The sequence below is a fragment of the Adiantum capillus-veneris genome, chromosome 18 (assembly GCF_014529385.1).
Source record: "Adiantum capillus-veneris isolate H3 chromosome 18, ASM1452938v2, whole genome shotgun sequence".
Taxonomy (NCBI): Eukaryota; Viridiplantae; Streptophyta; class Polypodiopsida; order Polypodiales; family Pteridaceae; genus Adiantum; species Adiantum capillus-veneris.
The window spans coordinates 110,850,244-110,874,782 of NC_140948.1; the positions used below are offsets into that span (position 1 = coordinate 110,850,244).

At 46.4% G+C, this 24,539-nt stretch overlaps 1 protein-coding gene across 1 annotated transcript in view; it reads right to left on the bottom strand.

Moving 5' to 3' along the window:
• Window positions 1–21,741, bottom strand: part of LOC147436209 (uncharacterized) — a 40,458-nt gene extending 18,717 nt beyond the window's left edge. The window contains exons 1-2 of the mRNA XM_086488116.1: window positions 21,283–21,741; window positions 20,439–20,788 (exon numbers count right to left, since the gene is read on the bottom strand). Coding sequence (XP_086344242.1) covers window positions 20,439–20,788; window positions 21,283–21,699 — 767 coding nt within the window. The 5' untranslated portion in view covers window positions 21,700–21,741. The remainder of the gene's footprint in view (window positions 1–20,438; window positions 20,789–21,282) is intronic.
• Between the last annotated feature and the right edge of the window lie 2,798 nt (window positions 21,742–24,539).

Sequence of the window (24,539 nt, forward strand, 5' to 3'; positions counted from 1 at the left end):
CATAGATTCCTCGCGGGAAAGCGTTTGCTCTTCCCGGAAAACTCGCTCAAATTTTCCGCTTTCTAAGAAAAGCTTCTAAGAACCAATCTTTATTCTTGTGCTTGCGTCTTTACGCATATTCCTCTTTCCAGTTCGGGATTCCTGCCAAACCAACGAGATATTCCCTTTTCTGATGCTCCCGTCACCCCATCACGTGACGCATCAAGAATATTCGTTTCCCGGTCTCTCCCACCGAACTAACGGTAAAACCCCTTCGCGATGCTTAATGTCACCTATCATATGACGCATCAGAGTTTTCCGTTCCTGATGGCTTTTAATAATTCCAGTAGATTACGGTTCAAGTGCACATCTTTAAATATCCTAATTTCAATAAAAGAAATTACTCGAGAAAATAAGAAAATAGTCTATTTAGCAACACCAAGCCAGCCTCAAAGATAGCACGTTTAGCTGTTGCGGCAGCATCTGTTCTCTCTCGCTCCCCATGAGAATCGTCTCATGGAACGTGCAGAGATTAGGTGGGCCCCAGCTTCAGCATTAGAGGGGCCGACTGCGTCAGGAGCTTCAGCGATACCTTGTGGAAGGAGAGATTGACCTCCTTATGCTACAGGAGCATCATCTATGTGAGAGCCGCATTAGACTGGTCAGCTTTTACGTGGGCGATATGATACTTTTTGGTCAGTTGCTTTTGGACCTGGAGACATCCAGGGTGGGATATGTATGACTATTGCGGATTCTTTGCAGCAGGCCATTGTGGGCAGAGGGATTATTGTGCCAAGCAGGGCTCAGTGGATCACTATGCAGGTTCAAGGTTGCCTTGTGGGCTTCCTGAACATCTATGTGCCCAATGTGGCAAGTGCACGAGCAGAGTTTTGGTCACAGATTGTTGAGTCTCTGCCGCAGGCAGAGCAGTGGTGCATAGGGGGTGACTTCAACATGTTGGAGGACCCCTCTGACAGGATTGGTGGTAGCCATGCTACTGTGCATGGAGTTGAGTTGGCAGCTTGGAGAGGTTTTGTATGACACTGAGGGTTTCGGATATGTGGTAGCACTCTAGCTTTGTGAGGCCCCCAGACAGCCTGGCCTTCTCTCGTTCGGACCACAGAGTGCGAGGACTGAATCTATTGAGGATAGATCGCTTGTACACTAGTGACCACTTCTGTAACTTGGGTGGGACAGTTGGCATTCTGGCAGGGACTTCCTTCTCGGACCATGCACTAGTGATCCTCACAGTGGCAGATAGGCAAAGGAGGGAGAGCACGATGCCTAAGAGGGTCTTGTTGGCTCTACACTCAAAGAGCGAGTGGAGGCTCTTTGGACAAAGAGATTGAGCATGCACGATTCTCCGGCTGACAGAGTGGCCTCAGGACTAGCTCAGCTTAGTCGTTTCTGTTTCCAGGAGTCTTTGGCTCGTCTGGTTGCAGCGAGAGAGGAGCAGCCGTGTCTCCGACAGGGCCTCCCCATCATGGTTGTTGTAGCCCTCTCTTGAAGAGGTGGTTGTAGCCCTATGGGCAGTTTCATTAACTAATAGAAGGATCTTTTTTTTTTTTTTTTGGGGGGGGGGGGGGGAACAGCCCCCATACTGAAACCGGCCCTAGGCGGTGGACTTTAGCTTTTACCCGATCTTTAACACTTGGACTTTACGACACAAAGCAATGACTTAACAGGAACCTGTAACTGAGACTAGAATTACACTTCAAAACAAAAGCATGGCCAGGAAGCTAGAATGCTCCCAAGCAGACAGTAACACCTGTAGGCCCCAAAGGTTGGCGCCCCTTTCGGTATTTCTTTATTACTCTTCGGGAATGAGGAATAAGCTACAAAACCCAAGTCCTTGAGACTTTCATGTGCATCCAGCTAGATGGCACCTGTGCACGCAAAATTTTGGCAGCATAACAGCCCCAAAACTTGTTCTAGACAGTTTCCCAAGCTCTGACTCGTTTCCAATAGCATAGACCCCTTGTTTCCTACACAAAAACAGTAATTACAGCACGTTGTAATTACTAGTTTTTCCTCTGTTCTCAGCCCTAAACAGCCCCTGAACTGTCGTCTAGCAGTGTCATCATGACGGCTGCAAAACAATCCAACTTCAACGAATACGCAGCGCTGAAAACGCACGTGTGGTGAGGTTATCACCCTCACCGATGCCTGCTTTGGTGTAGCATTTAGCTACACCCGTTCCTGTTCAGAGAGGCTCTTGCCTCGGCACAAAAGCATAAATCCCCACAGCTGTACATTGGTCAAATGAGAAGCCCACTTAAGGGGCATAACATAACTACTCGTAGGGGGGACAGAGAGAGAGAGAGAGCAGTGCGTAGCGTGCAGGGCATCACTCCTGGCACCGTACTGTACATAAGAGGGAAAGAAAGCACTCCATAGCTCTTAACCTGTGACAGAGAACTCCAAAATGAGCCTCCCAGCTATAAATTCAGCGCTACCTTCTCTTGCATGAGGAAAGTGCATAGAATGTGCCACTTGGCACAATTACACGCATTTCCCTGTTTCGGGGTTGCCGTCTAAAAATCTCCCCATCGGTTGCCCAGTTGACTTCGTGGAAGAGTAATAAAATGTTCCCCTTGACATTCCAGAGCTAATGACGCAAACACTTCTTCTGGTCCAAAATTGCAGTTCCCCAAATTTTAGGAGATGCTTCCATGGCACTCACACGGGTCGTCTAATCATCAATCACCACTGGAACCACATCGAAAAATGCAATGTCGGCCAGCTATCAGGTGATTTACACTCGTAGCCCCACCGTGGCTAACCTTAGTCCATTTGTCCAACTTTAGTGCTCACTGGCCATCTGGCCTAGACTCTCACTGTCCGCCTCACACCATGCAACTCGGGCATTGGCATTTCCAGAGGGGTGCTTAAAACAAGTCAAATAAAATTCCCCCAAAAAGAAATCAACAAGTAAAGTTAGTTGCCACAGACTCGTGACATAACCCCCTCTTGAAATCGCGAACGTCCTCGTTTGCATGAATATCAATCTATTAGTGTGTACAGCACTTTGTGGACATCGTATCACGGTTGTCAACCTTTTCGTGTGTACACACCTGGTCAACATGGTACGAGACATAAATGCTCATAGTTAACACTCTTGTGTATTCAACACTTATTAACTAATGTATGGTCTACCTGTGAAACTGTTCCATTGACATAGTGGATAGCTTTCACACTGTGTCACTGGCTTTAATAGAGTCCATAACTTTTAGTACACTTCGAATCCTTTCAAGCATAATAAACCAACAGTTTAAAAATGCGGCAACATGTACTCATTAGAAGCAATTATTGTACTCTTGACAACTGACAAGACATACTTACTTCTATAGCACTGAACAAACTTTTGGACAAAACTTTTATTCCCCAAGGGCAATTGCCAAGCAGGGTACACTGCTATTGCACTAAATCCATAGATACATGAGAAGTGTTAGCTCCTGGATCACCCCCCTCTAGCGTAGGTCTCTTTCCTTTTGACCTTTGCTATTCTTGAGTTGGAGAATACGTAGGTGGTAAACCAAAGGCTTCAAGGTAAAGTTGCAATACATTTGGTGACTCCAACAGTTCACTCTCTTCCATCCACTTTGCATCCATAGGTGGATGGTTCTTGAACTTCACCAAATATCGCCTTGTAACCTTGCCTTTGACTTTTCTTTCCTTGTGTGCCATGATCTGTTTTGGGAACAAAATTTCATCAAGCTCTTCAACTTCTGGCTACTCTTCAACTGGCATATCCTCTAGCACATCACCAATAAATGGTCTGAGAAGACTCACGTGAAAGGCATTGTGAATCTTCCAGTTCTCAGGCAATTTCAGCCTATAACTGACGTCACTGATCTTCTTTGTTACTTAAAAAGGTCCATAGTAACGCATACTAAGCTTTGTAAAGAGACTTTCTTTACCTTTTCGCTTGTTTAAGCGTGCCTTTTCAAACCGCAACACTACCCAATCACCAAGTGAAAACAGCAATTCACGACGGTGGAGATAAGCAGCTTTCTTTTGCTTTGTTTGTGTCCTTTCAAGGGCATGCTTTACCAGAAATTTATCTTCTAGTCATTTCATCCATATTCTGTACATATTGATCTGCCTGAAAGATCTTTTCCTTGGTATGCAAAATGAGAGGAACTTTCACATGACCTTCGACAAATTCAAAAGGTGCTTTGCCCGTTGAAGAATGCACTGTATTATTGTACGCATACTCAACCAACGGCAAATACTGCTCCCACTTCGCCTTGTGCCGACACATAGCACTTAAGCAGATCCAAGACAGTAGAATTTGCCTCTTTTGATTGCCCATCTGTCTGTGGATGAAACTACGATGAGAACTTAAGCGTAGTGCCCATATTCTCAAATATGTCTCTCCAGAATAGACTTGTCATCCGTGGGTCACGGTCACTGACAATCGACTGTGGCATACCATGGTACTTAAAGACATTGCACATAAAAAGGCGTCCCATATGATCTGGTTTTATCTTCTTCCTAACAGGAATGAAATGAGCTTGCTTGCTGAATTTGCAAATAATGGTCCAGATTCCATCATTCTTTGTTCTTGGAAGATCAAAGATAAAATCCATAGCTATGCTTTCCCATGGTTTATCTGGAACCGGCAATGGCTATAACAGCCCTGGTGCCTTTTGCTTGTCAAACTTGACCTTTTGGCAAATCACGCATGCTCGCACAAAGGCATCCACATCTCTCCTCAAGGTAGGCCAATAAAAGAATGTCTCAACCGCTTTCACTGTAGCATCTATACCACGATGCCCTGCATACGGTGGGACATGACTCTCTACCATGACCTTATGTCACAATGGCCTAGTGACAGAGTCGGCCATGCATCATCATAAAACCATCTCAGAGGAGGTAGTGCTCATGACGTTGTCCTTCCTGTAACTATTCGAAGATCCTTGCAAAATCTTTGTCATTCGCATATTGTTCCTTCATGTCATCAAGCTCATGATGATAAGAAATTGACACGGCTGAAATTTGTGGCTTTCTTTATAACGCATCAGCTCTTCTTGCACAATCTAGAAGTGAAACATGGAAAGAATGTTTGCCCATCGCATATGCTTTTCCGATAGCTTTGACTGTGTCAGAAAGTATCGCAAGGTCTGATGATCCCTTTGGACAACAAAATCAGCACCTAGCAGGTAGTGTTTCCAACTTAAGAGCGCATGACTCACAGCCAGTAACTCTTTTTCATAGACCTGCATGGTCATCTCTGGCCCTTGCAAGATTTTGCTTTCATAGGCTACTACCCTGCCATCTTGCATTAGCACTGCACCAATGCTACTGCCACAAGCGTCACACTGGACCACAAATGACTTCCTGAGATCTGGCAAAACAATGACTGGAACTGAAGTCATCATGTCATCAAAGAATGTGCCAACAAAGTTTTGATATGGACGGAAGATCCTATCCATCATACTATTGAACGTAGCAAGAGCATTCGTAAGACCAAATGGCATCACTAAGAACTAGTAGAGACCAAATGTCGTTCTAAATGCAGTCTTGTGCACATCCTCATGCCTAATTCGAATCTGATCGTACCCACTTTTAAGGTCAATCCTGTTGAAAATCGTTGCGCCCTCTAGGCAGTCAAGAATATCATCAATCCTTGGAATAGGAAACCTATTCTTGATGGTATTCTTATTCAGCGCACAGTAGTCAATACACATGCGCCACAAGCCATCCTTTTTCTGTACTAAGAGCACTGGAGAGCAATAGGTGACGAGTTAGGCTGAATCAACCCTTCCCCTAAGAGCTCCTCCACTTGGCTCATAATCTCTTTCCGTTGTACCTCACTAACCCTATACGGTGGCCTATTTGGTGGGCTACAACCTGGCACCAAATCAATCTCATGATCCTCGGGCCTCTCCGGCGGTAGTTGAGACGGTAATGAATCAAAAAAACAGCCAATAAACTTTTGCAAAAATGCTAACATGTCTTTATCTAACACAGATAAATTTGACTGACGACTATCTGAAACATCACGTACAAAAACCAAGTACGCAGAAAGATGATTTTTTATTACAGAAGTGATAGCAGAAGCAGATACAATAGGGACTGACTCTCCTTTTAGCTTTACATCCAAGATGTGAGTTTTGCCCCTATGCTATACAGTGATCTTTTTGTTGTAGGCATCCAAGACTCCATGCACTCGGAACATCCACGGGATCCCCAACAAGACATCACATCCTTCCAGCGGCATGATGTAGAACTCTTCTATGTCCACATACGACTGAATATGCAGACGCAGCTTTCCAATGATGGGAGTGACGCACTCTGAGTGGCCAGGACATGCCAATCCTGGCGTGATAAAGTTCGCTTTGGCACCTAGATCAAAGAAGATGAGTGCCATCTGGTCTCTAACTTTACCCCACGCTCTCCATAACTCACTGGCATCTGTACTAGGCCTGTCGCCCAACATGTCTGGCACTAAACCTGCCGAGGGCATAGGCTTCTTTCCTTTCCTGTCCTCTTTGTCATCTGAGTCAACTGGCCTTTTCTTTTGTGGATAGTGGATAGTCAGCTACAAAATGACTAGTCTGCTCGCATATAAAGCACTTGTTTTCAGCTATCAAGACCTTCTTTTCCTCGGGCGTCTTACGCATAAAAGGCTTCCTTTTCTGCTTCTTTGCCTACGCTCCAGACGTCTCGGCTGAACCCTTGCCTTTATTAAACTTCGCTAGCCCCTAAGACGCTTCAGGAGCCGCTTTGGTAAAGGGCTGCTTTGCTGAATTTTTCTTTTGCTGCCCTCCTTTCTCGTTGCTCGGAAACCCATTGTCCTCTCCTTTCAACAAGGCAAGACCAGTGTTAGCAACTTCCACAAGCTGAGTGAGGGTAGCCACTCTGTTCTTGGTACAGTAATCACGAAGCCCTTTAGGCAGCCCACAACATTACTCTTATCTGCTCTGTCAATGGCACAAATCTATAGGAGGTCACTGAGAGTAACGCTTTACAAAACCTCCTATCGTACTCCAGCAAGCTCTTGCATGTAGCCGAAGTAAGCTGGTGCCAATCTGTCATGACGTCGGCTTCAAATTCATTTGACAGCCAAGCAGATGCAAACATTTGCTTGAAGTAAACCCAAGTGGCGGGTGCCTGTCCTTGCATTAGTAGTGTCGTCCACCATGTAAGCGCATTGTCCTTTAACTTTTTTACTTTAGAGGCCTCTGTAAAATTCCCTCCTGCATAAGCTGTATCAAACTGCTGGAGGAAAGCGAGAGCCTTTGCTTTATCCTCGAAGCCACTAAAAGTGCTAAACTTTACAGCTGCACCACCTTCTTTGTAAGCTTTCGGCTTTTCCAGTGCCCCCAAGTTGTCATAAGGAATGGTCTGCAACATGGGCACTGTAGTAGGCATGATCGGCACATCTTGGCCATTAACATTTTGCGTCAAAGGTGCAATATCTGGCTGCTGTCCAGAAAAACCAGCCATGCCAAAATGACCCTGTGGCATCCCAAACTGGCCCTGGTTGCACTAAAAACCCTGCTGCATGCCGATACTACCATACATGGGGTTGGGCATCATACCTTGCATACCCCCAAACATTGTTCCTGGCATGTACGACTGCCTTCCCGGCACATAACCAGCCATGCTTTGGAACACGGATCCACCCCCGAAATACCCAGGATGTACCGTGGGTGGTGGAAAAACTGGATGCATTGCCTAGTAACCAGTTCCCTGTCCATTCAAGACAACATGCGGGCTCTAAAAGGTGGCGGGCTAAACTGGCATAACCTGTAGAATAGGCGTTCTAGCCACCTGTTCAAGCACGAGAGGAACCTGTTTTGAAGCGCCCAACTCCGCAACATGCGAGTGTTCCCTATCCTGTTGAGTCGCATGAAGTACTTGGGCTTGAGCCTCAACAAGCTCCGTACGCGGTGTAGGTTTGCCTATTTTGCTGTTGCACTAGTGGCACTTGCAAGAACTCCATAAACCTAGGGTTCTACACCAGCTGCGAAACCACATTCACCGCAGCAACTAACTGAGTTCTGAACGCATCATCCTCAAGTTGCCTAGTCATAAAGCCCTGTACTACTGGAGGGACATTCATATCAACAATACGTACAGACTAACGTGGCCGTGAGCTCTCCCCAATCTCGAAGACCATAGGAGTTTCTTGCTTGTCCTTCAAAAAGGAACCCTCTTCCATAATGCCCTTCCCTTTGTTGGCCATAGTGTAATCCCAAGTTCCTGTGCTTTGTGTCTTCGCCGCAAACCAACCAAGGCTCACTTCTTGAGGAAAAAGTAATCTTGTCCCAACGACGGAACCATGAAACCGGCCCGTGGGGCGGTGGACTTTAGCTTTCACCCGATCTTTAACACTTGGGACTTTACGACACAAAGCAATGACTTAAAAGGAACCTGTAACTAAGACTAAAATTACACTTCAAAACAAAAGCACGGCCAAGAAGCTAGAATGCTCCCAAGCAAACAGTGACACCTGTAGGCCCCAAAGGTTGGCGCCCCTTTTGGTATTTCTTTATTACTCTTCAGGAATGAGGAATAAGCTACAATACCCAAGTCCTTGAGACTTTCATGTGCATCCAGCTAGATGGCACCTGTGCAGGCCAAATTTTGGCAGCATAACGACCCCAAAACTTGCCCTGGACAGTTTCCCAAGCTCCGCCTCGTTTCCAATAGCATAGATCCCCTTGTTTCGTACCCAAAAACAGTAATTACAGCGTGTTTTCAGCCCTAAACAGCCCCCGAACTGTCGTCTATCAGTGGGGCACTGTTCCCAATGCTCCCGGCATCATGATGGCTGCAAAATAGTCCAATTTCAACGAATACGCAGCGCTGAAAACGCACCTATGTGGTGAGGTTATCACCCTCACCGGTGCCTGCTTTGGTGTAGTAGTTAGCTACACCCGTTCCTGTTGAGTGAGGCTCTTGCCTCGGCACAAAAGCTAAAATTCCCACAGCTGTACATTCGTCAAATGAGAAGCCCACTTAAGGGGCATAACATAACTGCTCGTAGGTGGAAGAGAGTGCAGTGCGTAGCGTGCAGGGCATCACTCCTAGCACCGTACTGTACATAAGAGGGAAAAAAAGCACTCCATAGCTGTTAACCTGTGACAAAGAACTCCAAAATGAGCCTCCCAGCTATAAATTCAGCGCTACCTTCTCTTGCATGAGGAAAGTGCACAGAAATGTGCCACTTGGCACAATTACACGCATTTTCCCGTTTCGGGGTTGCCGCCTAAAAATCTCCCGATCGATTGCCCAGTTGACTTCGCGGCAGAGTAATAAAATGTTCCCCTTCACATTCCAGAGCTAATGACGCGAACACTTTTTCTGGTCCAAAATAGTAGTTCCCTAAATTTTAGGAGATGCTTCCATGGCACTCACACGGGTTGTGTGACCATCAATCACCACAGGAACCACATCGAAAAATGCAATGTCGGCCAGCTATCAGGTGATTTACACTCGTAGCCCCACCGTAGCTAACCTTAGTCCATTTGTCCAACTTTAGTGGTCACTAGCCATCCGGCCTAGACTCTCACTGTCTGCCTCACACCAAGCAACTCGGGCATTGGCATTTCCAAAGAGGTGCTTAAAACAAGTCAAATAAAATTCCCCCAAAAAGAAATCAACAAGTAAAGTTAGTTGCCACAGACTCGTGACAAATACTACTCCCACAAGCATCACAGTGAACTTCAAAAGACTTTATAGATCCGGTAATACCAAAATGGGCCCAGAAGTAAGCTTCTCCTTTGGCACGTTCAAAGGCACCGACCTCCTAGTAAAATTAACTCCTTTGCGGGTAAGGGCATGAAGTGGAGCTGCAATTTTAGCAAAGGACTTGATAAAGCATCGATAATAGGAGCACAAACCCAAGAAACTGCCTACATCATGCATATGTCGAAGAGGTGGCCAATTGTAGAAGGCCGCCACCTTTGTAGGATCCATTTGTACACTTTAAGAAGAGATTATATGTGAAGAGAACGCTTACTATGTGTTTTATTCATACTTAAACTTAAATGAAAACTAAACTTTTAATAGAACTTGATGACAAGAGACTCAAAGACTGAATGCGTCTTAATTGATTGAAATGTGTTACAAGGGCGTTCTTATATAGAAACTGAAGAGACACGATGAAGAGACATGACCATAGGTCAAAAGACATGACTCTAGGCCAATAGTCGTGTCGTTCTGCTGTAGAGTCGTAACCCTTCGGTGTAAAAGTGCAGCCATTCACTGAAGAGGCATGGCTATTCGCCGAACAGGTGCAACTCTTGGACAAAGAGACGCATCCTTTGGAGAATGGGGTCTGGATCTGGTGCATCTTCGTATCTGCAAAAGAATCAAGTGAAGAAGGTAATGCAAAGACAAAGAATACGTCACAATCGTAACATTCCCTCCCATTTAAATAAAACCTAAGGTAGTTGTAAAAACTCCGAGGCTTCTCTTTTCCCCTTTGCGGTAGGGACCAGACTGAGTGGACTTTTGACTCAGTGTTGGAGTGGCTACAGACACAGGCCCTAGAGTTCTCTCATTGCATGGGAGATCTAGGGGTTACAGACATGCTTCAGACTCTTTGGCCATTGGCCAAGTTTGCTGTGACACCTCCAAACGCAGCAGGATGTCGACACATTGTGGTTCACTTTTTTGCTGATATGGAGTGCCCACCTTGCTATGTACACATACATGAGGACTCCCGGACAGAGGAGGTTGCTCTACGCACGGCTTGGTCTACTAGGGCTTGGACTAGGCAATCTTTGTAGTCACGCTTATCTCGAGGATGCTCGGATGCGGATTACTCTCCATCCAAGCCAAGCTCGAAGATAGCACGTTTACCTGCTGCTGCAGCAGCTGTTCTCTCTTGCTCCCCATGAGGATCGTCTCATTGAACGAACACGGATTAGGTGGGCCCCAGTTTCAACGTCAGAGGGGCCGACTGCGTCAAGAGCTTCAGCGATGCCTTGTGGAAGGAGAGATTGACATTCTGATGCTACAGGAGCATCATCTGTGTGAGAGCCGCATTAGACGTTGTGGTCAGCTTTTGCTGGACGATATGATACTTTTTGAATCAACTGCTTTTGGACCTGGAGGCATCCAGAGCGAGCTATGTATGACTATTGCGGATTCTTTGCAGCAGGCCATTGTGGGCAGAGGGATTATTGTGCCAGGCAGGGCTCAGTGGATCACTATGCAGGTTCAGGGCTGTCTTGTGGGCTTCCTGAACATCTATGCGCCCAATGTGGCGAGTGCACGAGCAGAGTTTTGGTCACAGATTGTTGAGTCTCTGTCGCAGGCGGAGCAATGGTGCATAGGGGGTGACTTCAACATGTTGGAGGACCTCTCTGACAGGATTGGTGGTAGCCATGCTACTGTGCACGGAGTTGAGCTGGCAGCTTAGGAGAGGTTTTATATGACTGAGGGTTTTGGATGTGTGGCAGCATTCTAGCTTTGTGAGAACCCCAGACAGCCTGGCCTTCTCTTGTTCGAACCGCAGAGTGGACGGAGTGAGTTTATCGCGGATAGATCGCTTCTACACTAGTGACCACTTCTGTGATTTGGGTAGGACAGTTGACATTCTGGCAGGGACTTCCTTTTCGGACCATGGGAGAAGTAGAGACTGAGAGAGTCTCCTTTTCCTGATTCTGTGCAAAGTGCGCTTGCACTTGATAAAAGAGTCGCAACATCTCTTGCATTCTTGCTCTGTTCTCGCGATCAATTCTTGCTTGTCTTTCTTTGTTCTCGCGCTCGTGCTCACGCTCTATGGCTTTCATTTTTGCATCGTATTCACGATCTGTGATTGCCATACTTTCTTCGTAGGCCTTTCTTTCTGCTTCTCTTGCTTCGCGTTTGAATTTGTTGTCCATAAACAACTACGTCAACTCCTTCATAGGAGTAAGTGCAATCCGTGGCGTAGATGGGAAAGAGGGAGGGTCAGAAAAACCTCCTGGTGGGGAAAATTCTTCTTTGCCTCTCTCATGCTCATCACCTCCAAGCGAAGTATCCATTCTTCTTCGAGTGATGATCATCCATTGAAGTCTTGGGTTCTTGTGGTCTTGGGTTCTTAAGTTCTTAGCTTGGGTTCTTGGGGGTCTTGAGTTCTTGAGGGTCTTGAGGTTCTTCTTTCGCTTGCAATCTGTGTTAGAGAAGGATCTTCTCTTCACCCGAGTTCTGCTCTTTTCTGCGGGCGCACCCCTTGGCGGCCTTGCGCTCACACCAAGGTTTCTTTTTCCCACCTCACATCGATTGGCCGGCCGCTAAGTGCACAGTCCGCTCTCAATGAGTGAAAAGAGGCACAAGGGGAGGCTGGACAAGCCCTTCTTTCTTGGGTTTCCTGTCACTCTTCAAAAACGCGATTAGGAATCGACACGCCCAAGTGAACTTGGGTTCGTGTGACCTCAACAAGCCAAAGAAAAAAAATGTGGTTCTTTCCTTGATGATACAGAACACTGTCAAAGCTCTGATACCAATGTAAGGTGCAGCGGAAGTGAATGTTGAACTTTGCTCAAGATGAGTGCTCCGAACTGTGCTCAAGGGTTCCTTTACTTACGGAAGGAAGAACCTTCCGTTCCTTTAGTGTGAGAGTGCAATGGACACAAACAAAGTGGATGAACACTGTGAATGAAGGTGCTAAGACTGAGAGATAGAGAGAGAAGAATACGACACCAGAAAATTTGTCAAACCCTCCTCCGAAGGCCCCACTCTCTATGGTGAGAGCGGTCTACTTATGATTGCACAAATCTCTACAATGCTTGGACTTGCCGACGATGTCGACGACGATGGTGACGACAACGAGACGGCGAGCTGAAATCTGAAAGTGCTAATGGCTGAAATCTGCAAATCTTCTATCTGCTGAATTATGACTCTATGTCGATGCCGATGTCGATGACAACGGTATGACGACGACGCGCTGAAAACGCAGATGCTGAAATCTGCGTTTTCTGGGCTGAAACTGCAAACTTTGCGAGATCTGACCGTGCGGCGAGGATCTGCTGCGGGAAGGTGAGATCTGCGAGGTTCGGGGGTTCTACTGTGGAGTTTGACTGCTGAAAACTGAAAACGCTGGTGCTACTGTTGCTTCTGTCGCGAAGATCTGCAAAAACGCTAGGTCTCTGGCTGATCCAAAATCGCTAGGCTGATTTGGGGTTCTGCGGTGGAAATCTGCTAACGCTAGGGCTGATCTGTCTTCTGCTGTGCAAATCTACTAACACTAGGAGTCTTCTGCTTCTTGTTGTCGCCAAGTTGTTGCCAATGCAAAAACGCTGGCTGATATGGTCCAAAAACGCTAGCCTTCTGCTATGATGCAAAAACGCTAGGCTTGCTGGGTCCTGCTGAGAAGGTGCCTATTGAATTGAGTTCCTGTTGCCTCTTCTACCAGAAAGTGCTAGCGCTAGGTTTCTATTTATACAAACTTAGCAAGATTGCCCTACGTACTTTCCAACAAAAGTCACTTAAAACATAATTAGTGAAAAATGTCAAAAATAGGGAAAATAGGTCTATGCACTGTAAAAATGCTCCTGATGGGTTCTGATGGAAATCTGATGATCATGTTGTGTGCAACCAGAGGATATGCATCTATTCTAAGTGTCTGGGCATGCACGGTCTGTGAACAGACTCACAAAAGTGCTAGATCACTTCCTATTCTAGACTGACTTGACTGAATTGAACCCTGGTCATGCTATAGCTTGTCCACGGACACATAGGGTTGGATGTGTCACGTGACACAGAGAGCGAGTGGAGGCTCTTTGAACAGAGAGCTTAGACATGAAGGACTCTCCTGCTGACAGAGTGGCCTCAGGACTAGCTCAGCTTAGTCAATTCTTTCTTCAGGAGTCTTTGGCTCACCTGGGTGCAACGAGAGAGGAGGAGCAGCGTCTCTAACGAGGCGTTGCTTCCTTGCAGAGGATGCAGGAGCAACATCCAAACAGTCCTTGGTTGGAGGAGCAGTTCAGCAGGCTCGCCAAGAGCTTGTTAGCACAGAGGAGAGGCGCCATGAGTTTGCTTTCCATCGACAGGCATCTCAGAGGACCCAGGTAACAGGTGCTTTCTTTGAGACAGTGAGACCTCGGCATTCGCATGCCAAGGTCAATCAGTTGAGGAGGCCCGACGGGTCAATTGCTTTAGAGCCAAAGGACATGCGTGCAGTTGCTACTGACTTCTTCCGCACTTTACTGTGTGCAGAGCCTCAATCGGAGCATCAGGATGCATGCAGAGAGCAGATGTGGGCACAGATGCCTTGTCTTGTGACTAAGGAGATGCGCCAGAGGCTTGAGCTGCCTCTTCAGCTAGAAGAGTTGCACACGGCTCGTAGTGCACTCCCCTGTGGTAGCTATCCACGTGAGGATGGCTTGACTCCCAGTTTTTTCTTGGAGTACTGGGACTTGCTTGGCCCATATCTATGTAGTGCTTTTCAGTACATCCTGCACACAGGAGATGCCTGACAACATGAGTGAGGGTCTAATCTACCTCATTCCCAAGGAGGGTGGCTCCTTGGATGAGATTCGACAGTGGCGCCCCACCACCATCCTCAACTCAGCCTACAAAATTCTTGCCAAGGCTCTGAGTTTGAGGATTCAGTCACTTCTAGAGAGCATTATACGAGGACTCGGACAGGTTTTGTCAAGGAGCGTAGTATCCTTGACAACATCTTTACTTTTTGGGAGGCTTCTACACTTGCGCGGCTCCGTGGCGAGGATCTGGTGATTCTTCTTCTTGATTTTGAGAAGGCCTACGACAGAGTTGATTGGAACTTTCTAGAGGGCACTCTAAGCAGGATGGGCTTCTCAGATGCTTGGATCAGAGGGGTGTCAGCTTTGTACAAACGGACACACAGTCACGTACTTCTGTCAGAAGGTAGAGGTGATCGCTTCATGCTCACACGTTTGGTCAAATAGGGCTGCTCTCTTGCCCCCTTCCTCTTTCTGTTCTATGCTGAGGTGATGAGCAGGTTTTTGGCGTCGCAGCAGGTTGGTTTACGTGGCTTAGCACTTCCTATTCGGGTAGATGAGCTACTGGACGCTAAGTTTGCAGACGACTCAGCCTTGTACTTGGATGGCCAGGAGGCCAACCTTCAGAGGTGTGAGCAAGCTCTTGAGACCTTTCGTTGTGCATCTGGCGCATTGATCGACTGGAGAAAGACAGTGGCTTTCTCGGTTGGTAGTGCTCCTATACCCGATTGGATACCAGGTGAAGGTTTCAAGTGGATTCCCCCACAGACTGCAGTTCGGTACTTGGGCTATCAGGTTGGTCTGGACTTGTCTCCCGAGCAGCAGATTGCTCCCCTCCTCCTGTCTATCAGGAGGAAGTTGTTACATTGGAGCTCCGCACGACTTTCTCTGGCAGGCAGAGTTGTAGTGGCCAACCAAGTGTTGTTGGCTACTATGTGGTACATCACTTCTTGCTGGATCTTCTTGAGTTCTTGTATCAGCCAGGTAGAGAGGCTGATGAGGAACTTCCTTTGGTCAGGGCGTTGACACTCAGATAGCCTGGGCCAAAGTGGCTTGGCAGGTCATCACTCTTCCTTGTTCTAACTTCTCAGGGAGGGCTTGGGATCATAGACCCAACACAGCATAGCAAAGCCCTTCTTGGGAAGTTCATTGTCAAAGGACTTCTTCCAGGTGAGGAGCCCGGGAAGGAGTTCTTGTTGCAGCGGCTTCGTGCTAGGGTGCCTCAGCCTAGAGGCCCTTGGCGACCTTCGACCAGATGGATTTTCACAGAGATGCACAGAGTTGGCTTAAGCAGGAAACTAGAGGACCGCTTTGCTGTGAGTTTGCTCCGATCTTGGGAGCAACTGCGGCAAGGCCTGGAGCAGCGTCAGCCTACTTGCATGGGGGAGCGCCTAAGACAGCCCCTTTTTGGAACCCCATGGTTAGCACTCAGAGAGACCACTTGGTTGGTAGTCGGCCTCATGTTTCCAGGGGTCCCATGGCAGAGGGTCCAGCACGCTCTTTAGGTGATTGGTTACAATTTTCAGGCTTGTCAGAGGAGCTTCATGGCTTTCAGCTTACTACAGGGCATGAGAGGGGTGCAAAGCATGTGTCAGGACATCTCAGAGGTAGTACCAGCCGAGTGGCTCACACCTCTTGAGTCAGCAGCACCCGGATGGATGGGAGCCTTCACGCGACTGGAGGTTCTCATCTCAGTTCAGGCTTGCTCAGAGATTGTACCCTCCCTATTTTTCGAGCTACAAGGTGAGGGACACTTACACCGAGTTGCAATAGAGGCCCCGCAGGTGGCAGTGTTGTTTTCAGAGGATCCGAGTGGTGGGCATCTGTGGGAGGACTTGTGTCATAGATCTCGACCTAACAGCTCTTTGAGTCTGGCCACTGGAAACTATGGGCTTGGGAGAGCTGTCCACTGGTACGAGTAAAGTGGGATCGTCAAGAGTGACTTTGGAGGGACCCTTTCTCCTCTGCATACCACCCAGGTGTCCCTTTCTTTCAGTACATTGTTCGACTGGGACGTCACATACTGGCAGCACAGAGAGAGGCTCGTCTTGCTGCAGCACCTCATTGGCAGGAGGAGGGTCTCACAACTGAGTTCTTTGCAACTTTTTGGGAGAGGTTGTGGGACTCCAGACAGCCAAGACGAGTCACTTTGTTCCAGTGGTTGGTTGCACACAGAGCTACAGCATTTGGGAGTTGGCTTGTACATTGTGGTCTCTCGGCCGCATGTGCAGCTTACGACCATCTTGTGGAGAGTTAGCGCTACTTTCTTTGGGACTGTCCTTTGGCACAGCAGGTGAGGCTTCGTGTTCTTCGGCTGATGCCAGCTCTTTCCACCGCTCAGCAGTACACTTGGGGGGCAGCTGCTTGGTCCACTCTCACGGGCCCAGCACTTCAGTTTAAGCTATCTTCCACTAGCAGGATGATAGTGATGCAGGGGGGTCGACCTACACTCCAGCCTGCCACAGAGCTTACTCCACAGGAGTGGTGCAATGAGAGAGAGGAGTGTTGGGAGCTCATCAGTGGCCTGACACTCTGGTTCATCTGGCGAGCCCGCTGCTTCCGCATCTTTGAGGCTCGCCCTATACCACCAGCAGAGGCTGTTCGCGATCTTTGGCTAGAGCTGATCCATACTCGAGGATAGTTCGAGAGACTCCAGGGCAGCTGCGACCACATGCGGGAGCTCAGAGAGGCTTTTCTTCGACTCTGGCGCCTTGGGCCTTTCTTCACCATGGTTCAGGGTGTGCTCAGATGGCACTACCGCCCACCTGTGTGGCTCTTCCCTCCTCCCATCTCTTGATTTAGCCTCATTGTACATATACGTCTTTTCATTGGGAGAGTCTCCCCATCATGTTTGTTGTAGTCCTCTCTTGTAGAGGTGGTTGTAGCCCTATGGGCAGTTTCATTAACTAATAGAAGGATCTTTTTCTCGGAAAAAAAAACAATCATCTCTCGGATCTTCAGCTTTCTCAACGGGTATTAAGGCTTCCATGGGAGAAAGTGCATTGCATGGCTCGCGACTGGAAACTGTCCAACGTCGCGCCATTCACGACCCAGTACTTGACTTGGGTCGGAAAAAGGTGTCACTAAATGAGCCCACTTTAAGAGATTGAGGATTCTTCAAGGGGAGAACTTCTGAAAGCTTCATATTGTTGCTTTGTATTATGCTGATTATGGTTCCGAGATGAATCGTGTTCAGAGAATCGTGCTTTTGAGAAAAAATTTGACGAACATATTGATGCTCAAATGAAAACAATCTATACTTAGCTATCTCTGAAGAACTGTGCTGAGAACAAGAAACTTCTGGTTGAGAAACTTCCTGTCGGGAAGCTGGTTGAGGGTGTTGGACACCAGTAGATTATCGTTTAAGAATCTTCACATGAGCATTGATTGATGTGCATGAGAGAACAGAAGAAGAAGGCTTCAAAAGTAGACGAAAGGCCTCCATTGCTGATTATGTGTTGCATTAGCTACTGGGAAAGAGGAGTGTGCGGAACCAGTTCTGGAAGAGGGCTCTCTACCAAGTCAATGGCCTTTCACATGAAAGGGTGCGAGCACACGGGTACGAAGGAGTGCAATCCAATGAAGGGATACGTAGGGTACGCAAGGTTCTCCGGGTATGCCGCACACCACATCTCTCTTCTGTCTTTTATATAGAATTGGAAATATGTGATGTGTGAGTACCATCTTTCTTCTGCTTCTATACAACGTTGAGACGTGGCGTGTAGCAGCGAGGGTGAGAGGCTCACAACCTTTAGGTCCCAGGAAAAAAAATTGCTATGATACCACTGTGAAGAACACGCTTACTATGTGTGTGTATTCATACTTAAACTTAGATGAAAAACTAAACTTTTAACAGAGTTGATGACAAGAGACCTAGAGACTGAATGTGTCTTGATTGATTGAAATGTGTTACAAGGGTGTTCTTATATAGAAACTGAAGAGACATGACCATAGGTCAAAAGACATGACTCTAGGCCAATAGTCGTGTCCTTCTGCTGTAGAGTCGTGACCCTTCGGCGTAAAGGTGCAGCTTTCGCCAAACAGGTGCAACTCTTGGACAAAGAGACACATCCTTCTGCTGTAGAGTCGTGTCCTTCTGCTGTAGAGTCGTGACCCTTCGGCGTAAAGGTGCAGCTTTCGCCAAACAGGTGCAACTCTTGGACAAAGAGACACATCCTTTGAAGAATCGGGGTCTCAGATCTAGTGCATCTTTGTATCTGCAAAAGAATCAAGTGAAGAAGGTAATACAAAGACAAAGAATACGTCACAATCGAGATATTATATGGCAAAGAAAATGAATCTCTCGCATGAAGAACTCACTTTTCTTTGCATTGAGAACAAGCAAATGGTCCTTTAAGGCTAAAAATACCTGAGCCAAATGTTCCCTATGGTCGCTTCCCGACTTGAGAGAAAACAACAATGTCATCGAAGAACGTCCCCATGAACTTCTTGTGTGTCTTAAATATGCGATCCATCATTCCGTTGAATGTAACCGAAGCATGCTTCGTATCACTAAGAACTCATATAATCCAAAAGTGGTTTGAAAAGCGATTTGTGGACATTGACACATGCAATCTGTATCTGGAAGTAACCACTCTTTAAACCAATCCTGCTAAAACAAGAAGATACTTGCAGCCTATCAAGAATGTCGTCAATCCTTGGAATAGGAAATCAATTCTTGATTGTAATCGTGTTGTGTGCCCTGTAATCAATGCACATTCTCCACAATCCAAATTCTTTTGCACAAGAAGAACTACCGGGTGGCCTACTATCCAGGCGGTGCGGGGCAGCAAAACAAGAGTTACTAGACAGAAAAATTAGGAAACTGTGAGATAAGAGGTGGGATAGGGAGATATGGAGAGGCGGAGTTCCTCCCCTACTCAGTACTGGCCCCTGAATAGGTGCCGCTTTGTTTTAATTATAGCGACATTTGTTGTTTATTGATAGCGATATTTAATTATATCGATATTTGTTGTTTATTGGTGAGCAAACGTGTGTACAACTGCTTTATGAGTTCCCCTCTTAGAAGCACTAGCCTCTGAATAAGCGCCCTTGGCGACATTCCTTTAATATATTGATGAGAAAAACGTGTGCAACTGCTCTATGAATCCACTCACTTTATCTCGATACAAATGGCATGTAGGCCTCCAATTTATAAGGCCTTAACCTGCTAAAAACGGGTTCGAAGGCAATGTCTAAAACATCCTCATCCTAACTAAAAAGCTAAATAAGAATTCTCTTGAGAAGAGCATCTGCGTGCCTAGCTGCCCCCGCCATTAATCTAAATGCTCAAGCCATGTCAACATCCATACATACAACACATCAGCATATCCCATACACTCACCAACATCTGTATTCATACAAACTGCATAGACTTCCATATCATCAGTCTGCTCACTGTATCAACCCTCTCTTTCTGCCCGTCTGCCGTACAGGCAGTGCCACATCATCACCTTGTGACACAAAGTGTTTACGAAGGAAACAATATATAGGCTGTAAGAGGAAAATGTACAAGGGAGGGGGGGGGGGGGGGGGGGGGGGGGGGGGGGGGGGGGGGGGGGGGGGGGGGGGGGGGGGGGGGGGGGGGGGGGGGGGGGGGTTTGTTTGAGCAAGGATGAAGTAATGAAGGGATGAAGCCTAATGCGGTATATTCACCTCGGAGGCCTTAGACTGCCTAGTATGGGTCATACATAAGCCCCAACAGAGTGATTTGCACTGATAGACCAGCCGAGAAGGCCAATTTGACCTTGATCAACGTTATTGACCACCCAGCACAGCATATCAGACCTACTGGTAGACCATCTTAGCTCAGTCAACCAGCTTCAGCTTCACAAATCAAACGCTTCTAGCCTTTGGTCTCAGTTCCTTTTGACATATTGCTAACGTTCAAATACATGCATTCCCTCCCTCTCCCCCCCCCCCCCCCCCCCCCCCCCCCCTCCTTTCAATACACACATTCTATTATGACACAAGCTTTGCTACCATTACAAACTTGAAATGTGGAAACTCTGTGTTGATATTGATACCTACCCGAAAAATGGACCTGCATATGGATAATCGTTCTCAACGTACGCTGATTTGTCAAGGTATACAATCTCTTCAATAGTAATGGATTCGGTCAAATAATGGCAGAAAAGCTGGAAACGTGCTCCATCACCCATAGATGTTTTCCTTATTTCAATGTTCATCTTCAAGTTTGGAAGTATATTCAGCTCATGCTCATCATCCTCCATTAGATACTCTTCATCATCTGGTTCTTCAAGCTCTAGCAGACAGTTGACAATAATCTCCTCATCTTCTGTTTTCCTTCTAAGGGTCAATTGGCTGGTACCCTCTGTGGGAACAATCTCGAAGGGATCAAATGAGCCTTTGATATCAACCTATCAATAGATAAAGAAAAAGACACTACTTTAGCTGATTTATGGGCTCGTTACAAAATGGCCCATATTCAACTCAAGTGAAACAAGACCTCGAGAATTTCCACTCTTCTAAAAAGTGCAACCCTAAAAAATGGAACCTCTTCAATCTAAAAGAGGTTGAATTTAAGAAATGAGATGCCAACGCCATTAAAAAAATCTCTACTAGTGTATGCACTCGGCCCAATTGAGAATAATTTGTTTCTTCACTGGCTTGCTTACCCTGAAAGCTCACAAGTAGTGACCAGGTTTTCAAAATAGCCTGACTTTCTATTAAGTAAATGGACTTGCTCAATGACACCACGTGTTTACATGTGTGTGTGTGTGTGTGTGTGTGTGTGTGTGTGTGTGTGTGTGTGTGTGTGTGTGTGTGCGCGCACGCACGCACGCGGGCGAACGCCCACAAATGTTGGCAACAAATGCATGCATGTGGACAGCAATTTCCCAAAAAACTGCACCTTGTATTTTTCAATGGACTTGTCTGCTTTCTTATATTCTTTCTTGAGGACTTTAAGGAGGAACTCGTCGGGGTTGAGAGAGGCAAGGTCCTGGTCATCTTGACCCAGAATGCGAGCTAGTGTTTTTAACCTCTTGCTGCGCTTAGAATCAGGATCAGGTTCGGACTTTGGAGCCGCCAAGGCTGTTTTCCGCTGTTCCATTTTCATCTTTGCAGGAGCGGAAGAGTTGGTGGCTCCTTTTCGCTGTTCCATTTGCATCTTTGCAGGAGCGGAAGAGTAGAACTGTGCATTCCAAAACGCTGACGATGAAGAGAATACGCCTGCATCGATGAGTTCCTGTGAAGAGGTGTGGCGATAGACATTGTGACACGGAAGTCTGCCAATACGCAGCAAGAGGCTTCGTGCGTGAGCAGCCATGCTCGAGGTTCAGGGTTTTGAAGCAAAAAAATTTACTTTATGTGAAATGTGTCGAGAGAAACAAGGGTCGGTGACCAGGGCACTGCCTCCAATTAAAAATTGAAATTGCTGGTTATTTTTCTGTCATAGTAGTAGGGGTCACGATTTTCATAAAAGAAAGAAAGAGGAGAATCGCGGAGATGTTGTCTTCAAAAATAAAACGTTAAAGCAGTGGCGGCAATGTACTGTTGCGAATAGGAGGTGGAAGAAATAAGAGGAGACGTGGCCTCTCTCTCTCTCTCAGAATAATATCAAAATTCTTTCTCTCTCTCTCTCTCTCTCCCTTCTTGAGCAGCGAGAGCAGTGTCATCGCCTCTCTCTCTCTCTCTCTCTCTCTCTCTCTCTCTCTCTCTCTCTCATACTACCTCTCTCTCTCTCTCTCTCTCTCTCTCTCTCTGTCTCGTTTGTGGCATCGCAAGCCTGCAAGTTATCGATTTACTTCATGGGAAGGAAAGATGTTGGCAAGGGCTATTCGAGAAATCTTGGCGATGCTGGTTTGTTGGGAAAGGGGGTGGGGGGGTTCACAGAGGCTGCTATTGTTGGAGCAAAATCTTGGAAGATAAAGGGAGGAATATTCAAAACAAATGAATTTCTTTAAAGTAGAGCCAGTAGTAGTATGTATTATAGGCGTACAATTTCAAAAAAAACAAGTCAATGGAGAATAATTCAAGATTCTCCAAGCCAAAACTGTCGATTGGCTAGTTTGTTCTGCATGAAATAGAATCTAGATGTAATAGTCCTGCTAGAAATAGGAAACGACAGTGATAGTTCTCTCTCTCTCTCTCTCTCTCTCTCTCTCTCTCTCTCTCTCTCTCTCTCTCTCTCTCTCTCTCTCTCTCTCTCTCTCTGCGCGCATGCAAGGCGGACATCAACTGAGGGCTCGCCCCACGACAATCTCTCTCTCTCTCTCTCTCTCTCTCTCTCTCTCTCTCTCTCTCTCTCTCTCTCTCTCTCTCTCCTTCGTCTGTCGTGCGAGCCAATGTGGATTTCATTGGTTTTGGTTGGGGGGGAAAATCTCCCTAATAAAATGTTTTTTTAAAAGATGAACAAGTATGTCTGATCGATTTTCTGTCATAGTAGTAGTTGGCAAAAGGGTTGCAATTTCTTTCACCATAGTGCTGATTTGAAGGTAATGACAATAGGATAGAATATGTAAGACAAGGTTTGTTCCCTAGAAAAAGAGGACTGAATGTTTATGAAACTGAAATTGATTACAAGAAGAAGATTGAGTTTATCCAAGGTTTGAATGAATATCACAAGGTAGCACTTGATATGACAGGTATTTGGAACTTTACATCAATGTCGAGTGTTCTTGTCGTTCCATTTTGTGTAATGAGATATCCAAGAAGTTGTAGGTATTATAAGTTGGTAGCCAATCATCCTCATGTAAATGGTGAAACCATTTCTATGGCCATTTCCACATGTACACTTTGAGAATCTTTATTTGTGTTTTGGGGGGCAATATACATTTCGGGCTTTGTATGGCTTTATTGAATTTGTACATGTGAATATGCATAGTTGAGAAGAATTCACCGGCAAGATTTTTTAAATAGGAAAAACATGATAGTGAGTATCGTAGAATTGAGATATTTGAAAGTAGAACAAAGGAAGAAAATATAGAGGAATGTTTTAGAATTGGATACTCTTTAGATTTTAGGATTGTGGTATCAAACAGACAATAAGTAATTTTGTCTTCGGATAGAAATAGTAAAACAAACCGGTGTAGTTAGAGGACTGATGCATTACTTGATATTTTGTTGCACCTTGTTTGAAATTGGCTGGTTTTTCATGCTAGCTCATCCCAAAATATCCTACTACTCTATTATGGAGGACGACATGCAGGCGTGCCACGTGGCCAAGAAAGAGAATGCAGGCATGCATGGGGTGGTGGATAGGAGACCTCCAATCTGCGAGAGCTGAGAAGATGAATAGTCTCGGAGAGTAGTGCCACAGAGAGAGAGAGAGAGAGAGAGAGAGAGAGAGAATCCTTGCGTCAATCACTCAAGAGTTGGGAATGAAGAGAGAGAGAGAGAGAGAGAGAGTGTTAACCCTCACGCGCATTCCTATCACCTACAAGGGCGTTGTATTATTTATTTGGTAGAGTCAGGTACCGGGCTTGTCGGTCCAATAGGAAAAGGGTAAGAGTGATCACTGATGAGAGGTGCACTCTAACTAGAACATTCAAGGGATTAGTTGGCTAAGCATGGGCGCCCAAGTGTGAATGGGGCAAGCTCATATAAAAGTCAACTAAACCTAAAATTCACTCATTCTTTCATTTGTGCAATTGAAGAGTGCTCTTGCTCCATCTCCATCTTCTTCTTCTTCACTTGTTTGTGTGTGTGTGTGTGTATACGTGAGAGAGAGAGAGTGTGTGCGATCGAGCATTGCGACGACGGCATGACGACGGCGAAGCGGTTAAGCACTGCGCAACGGCGGCTCCTTCTTCTTCGCGGCGAGGAATCCTCCACGATAGCAAGCATAGAGCGGTGAGGGACACACCATCGCCATCTTTGAGCTTACTAGTTTAGGGTAGTTGCGTGCTTGGAGCCATTTGTGGCTCGCACACAGTGTATCGGCAAGTTCCTTGCATTGACACGTGCGACAGACGCGCACATTTTTGGCACCACTGCCGGGGAAATGCCATACACTAAGCTTGAATGGCACTCTGTGCTTCTTTGTGTTGCATTTTGAATTGTAGAAAAGGTAGAGAAGGAAGGTGTGTGTGTTGAGAAGAGGGAGTTTGTTTTGATGCTGTGTATTTCTTTGTTAATGAGGTGTTGAAAGGTACTGTGTTTTGTTTT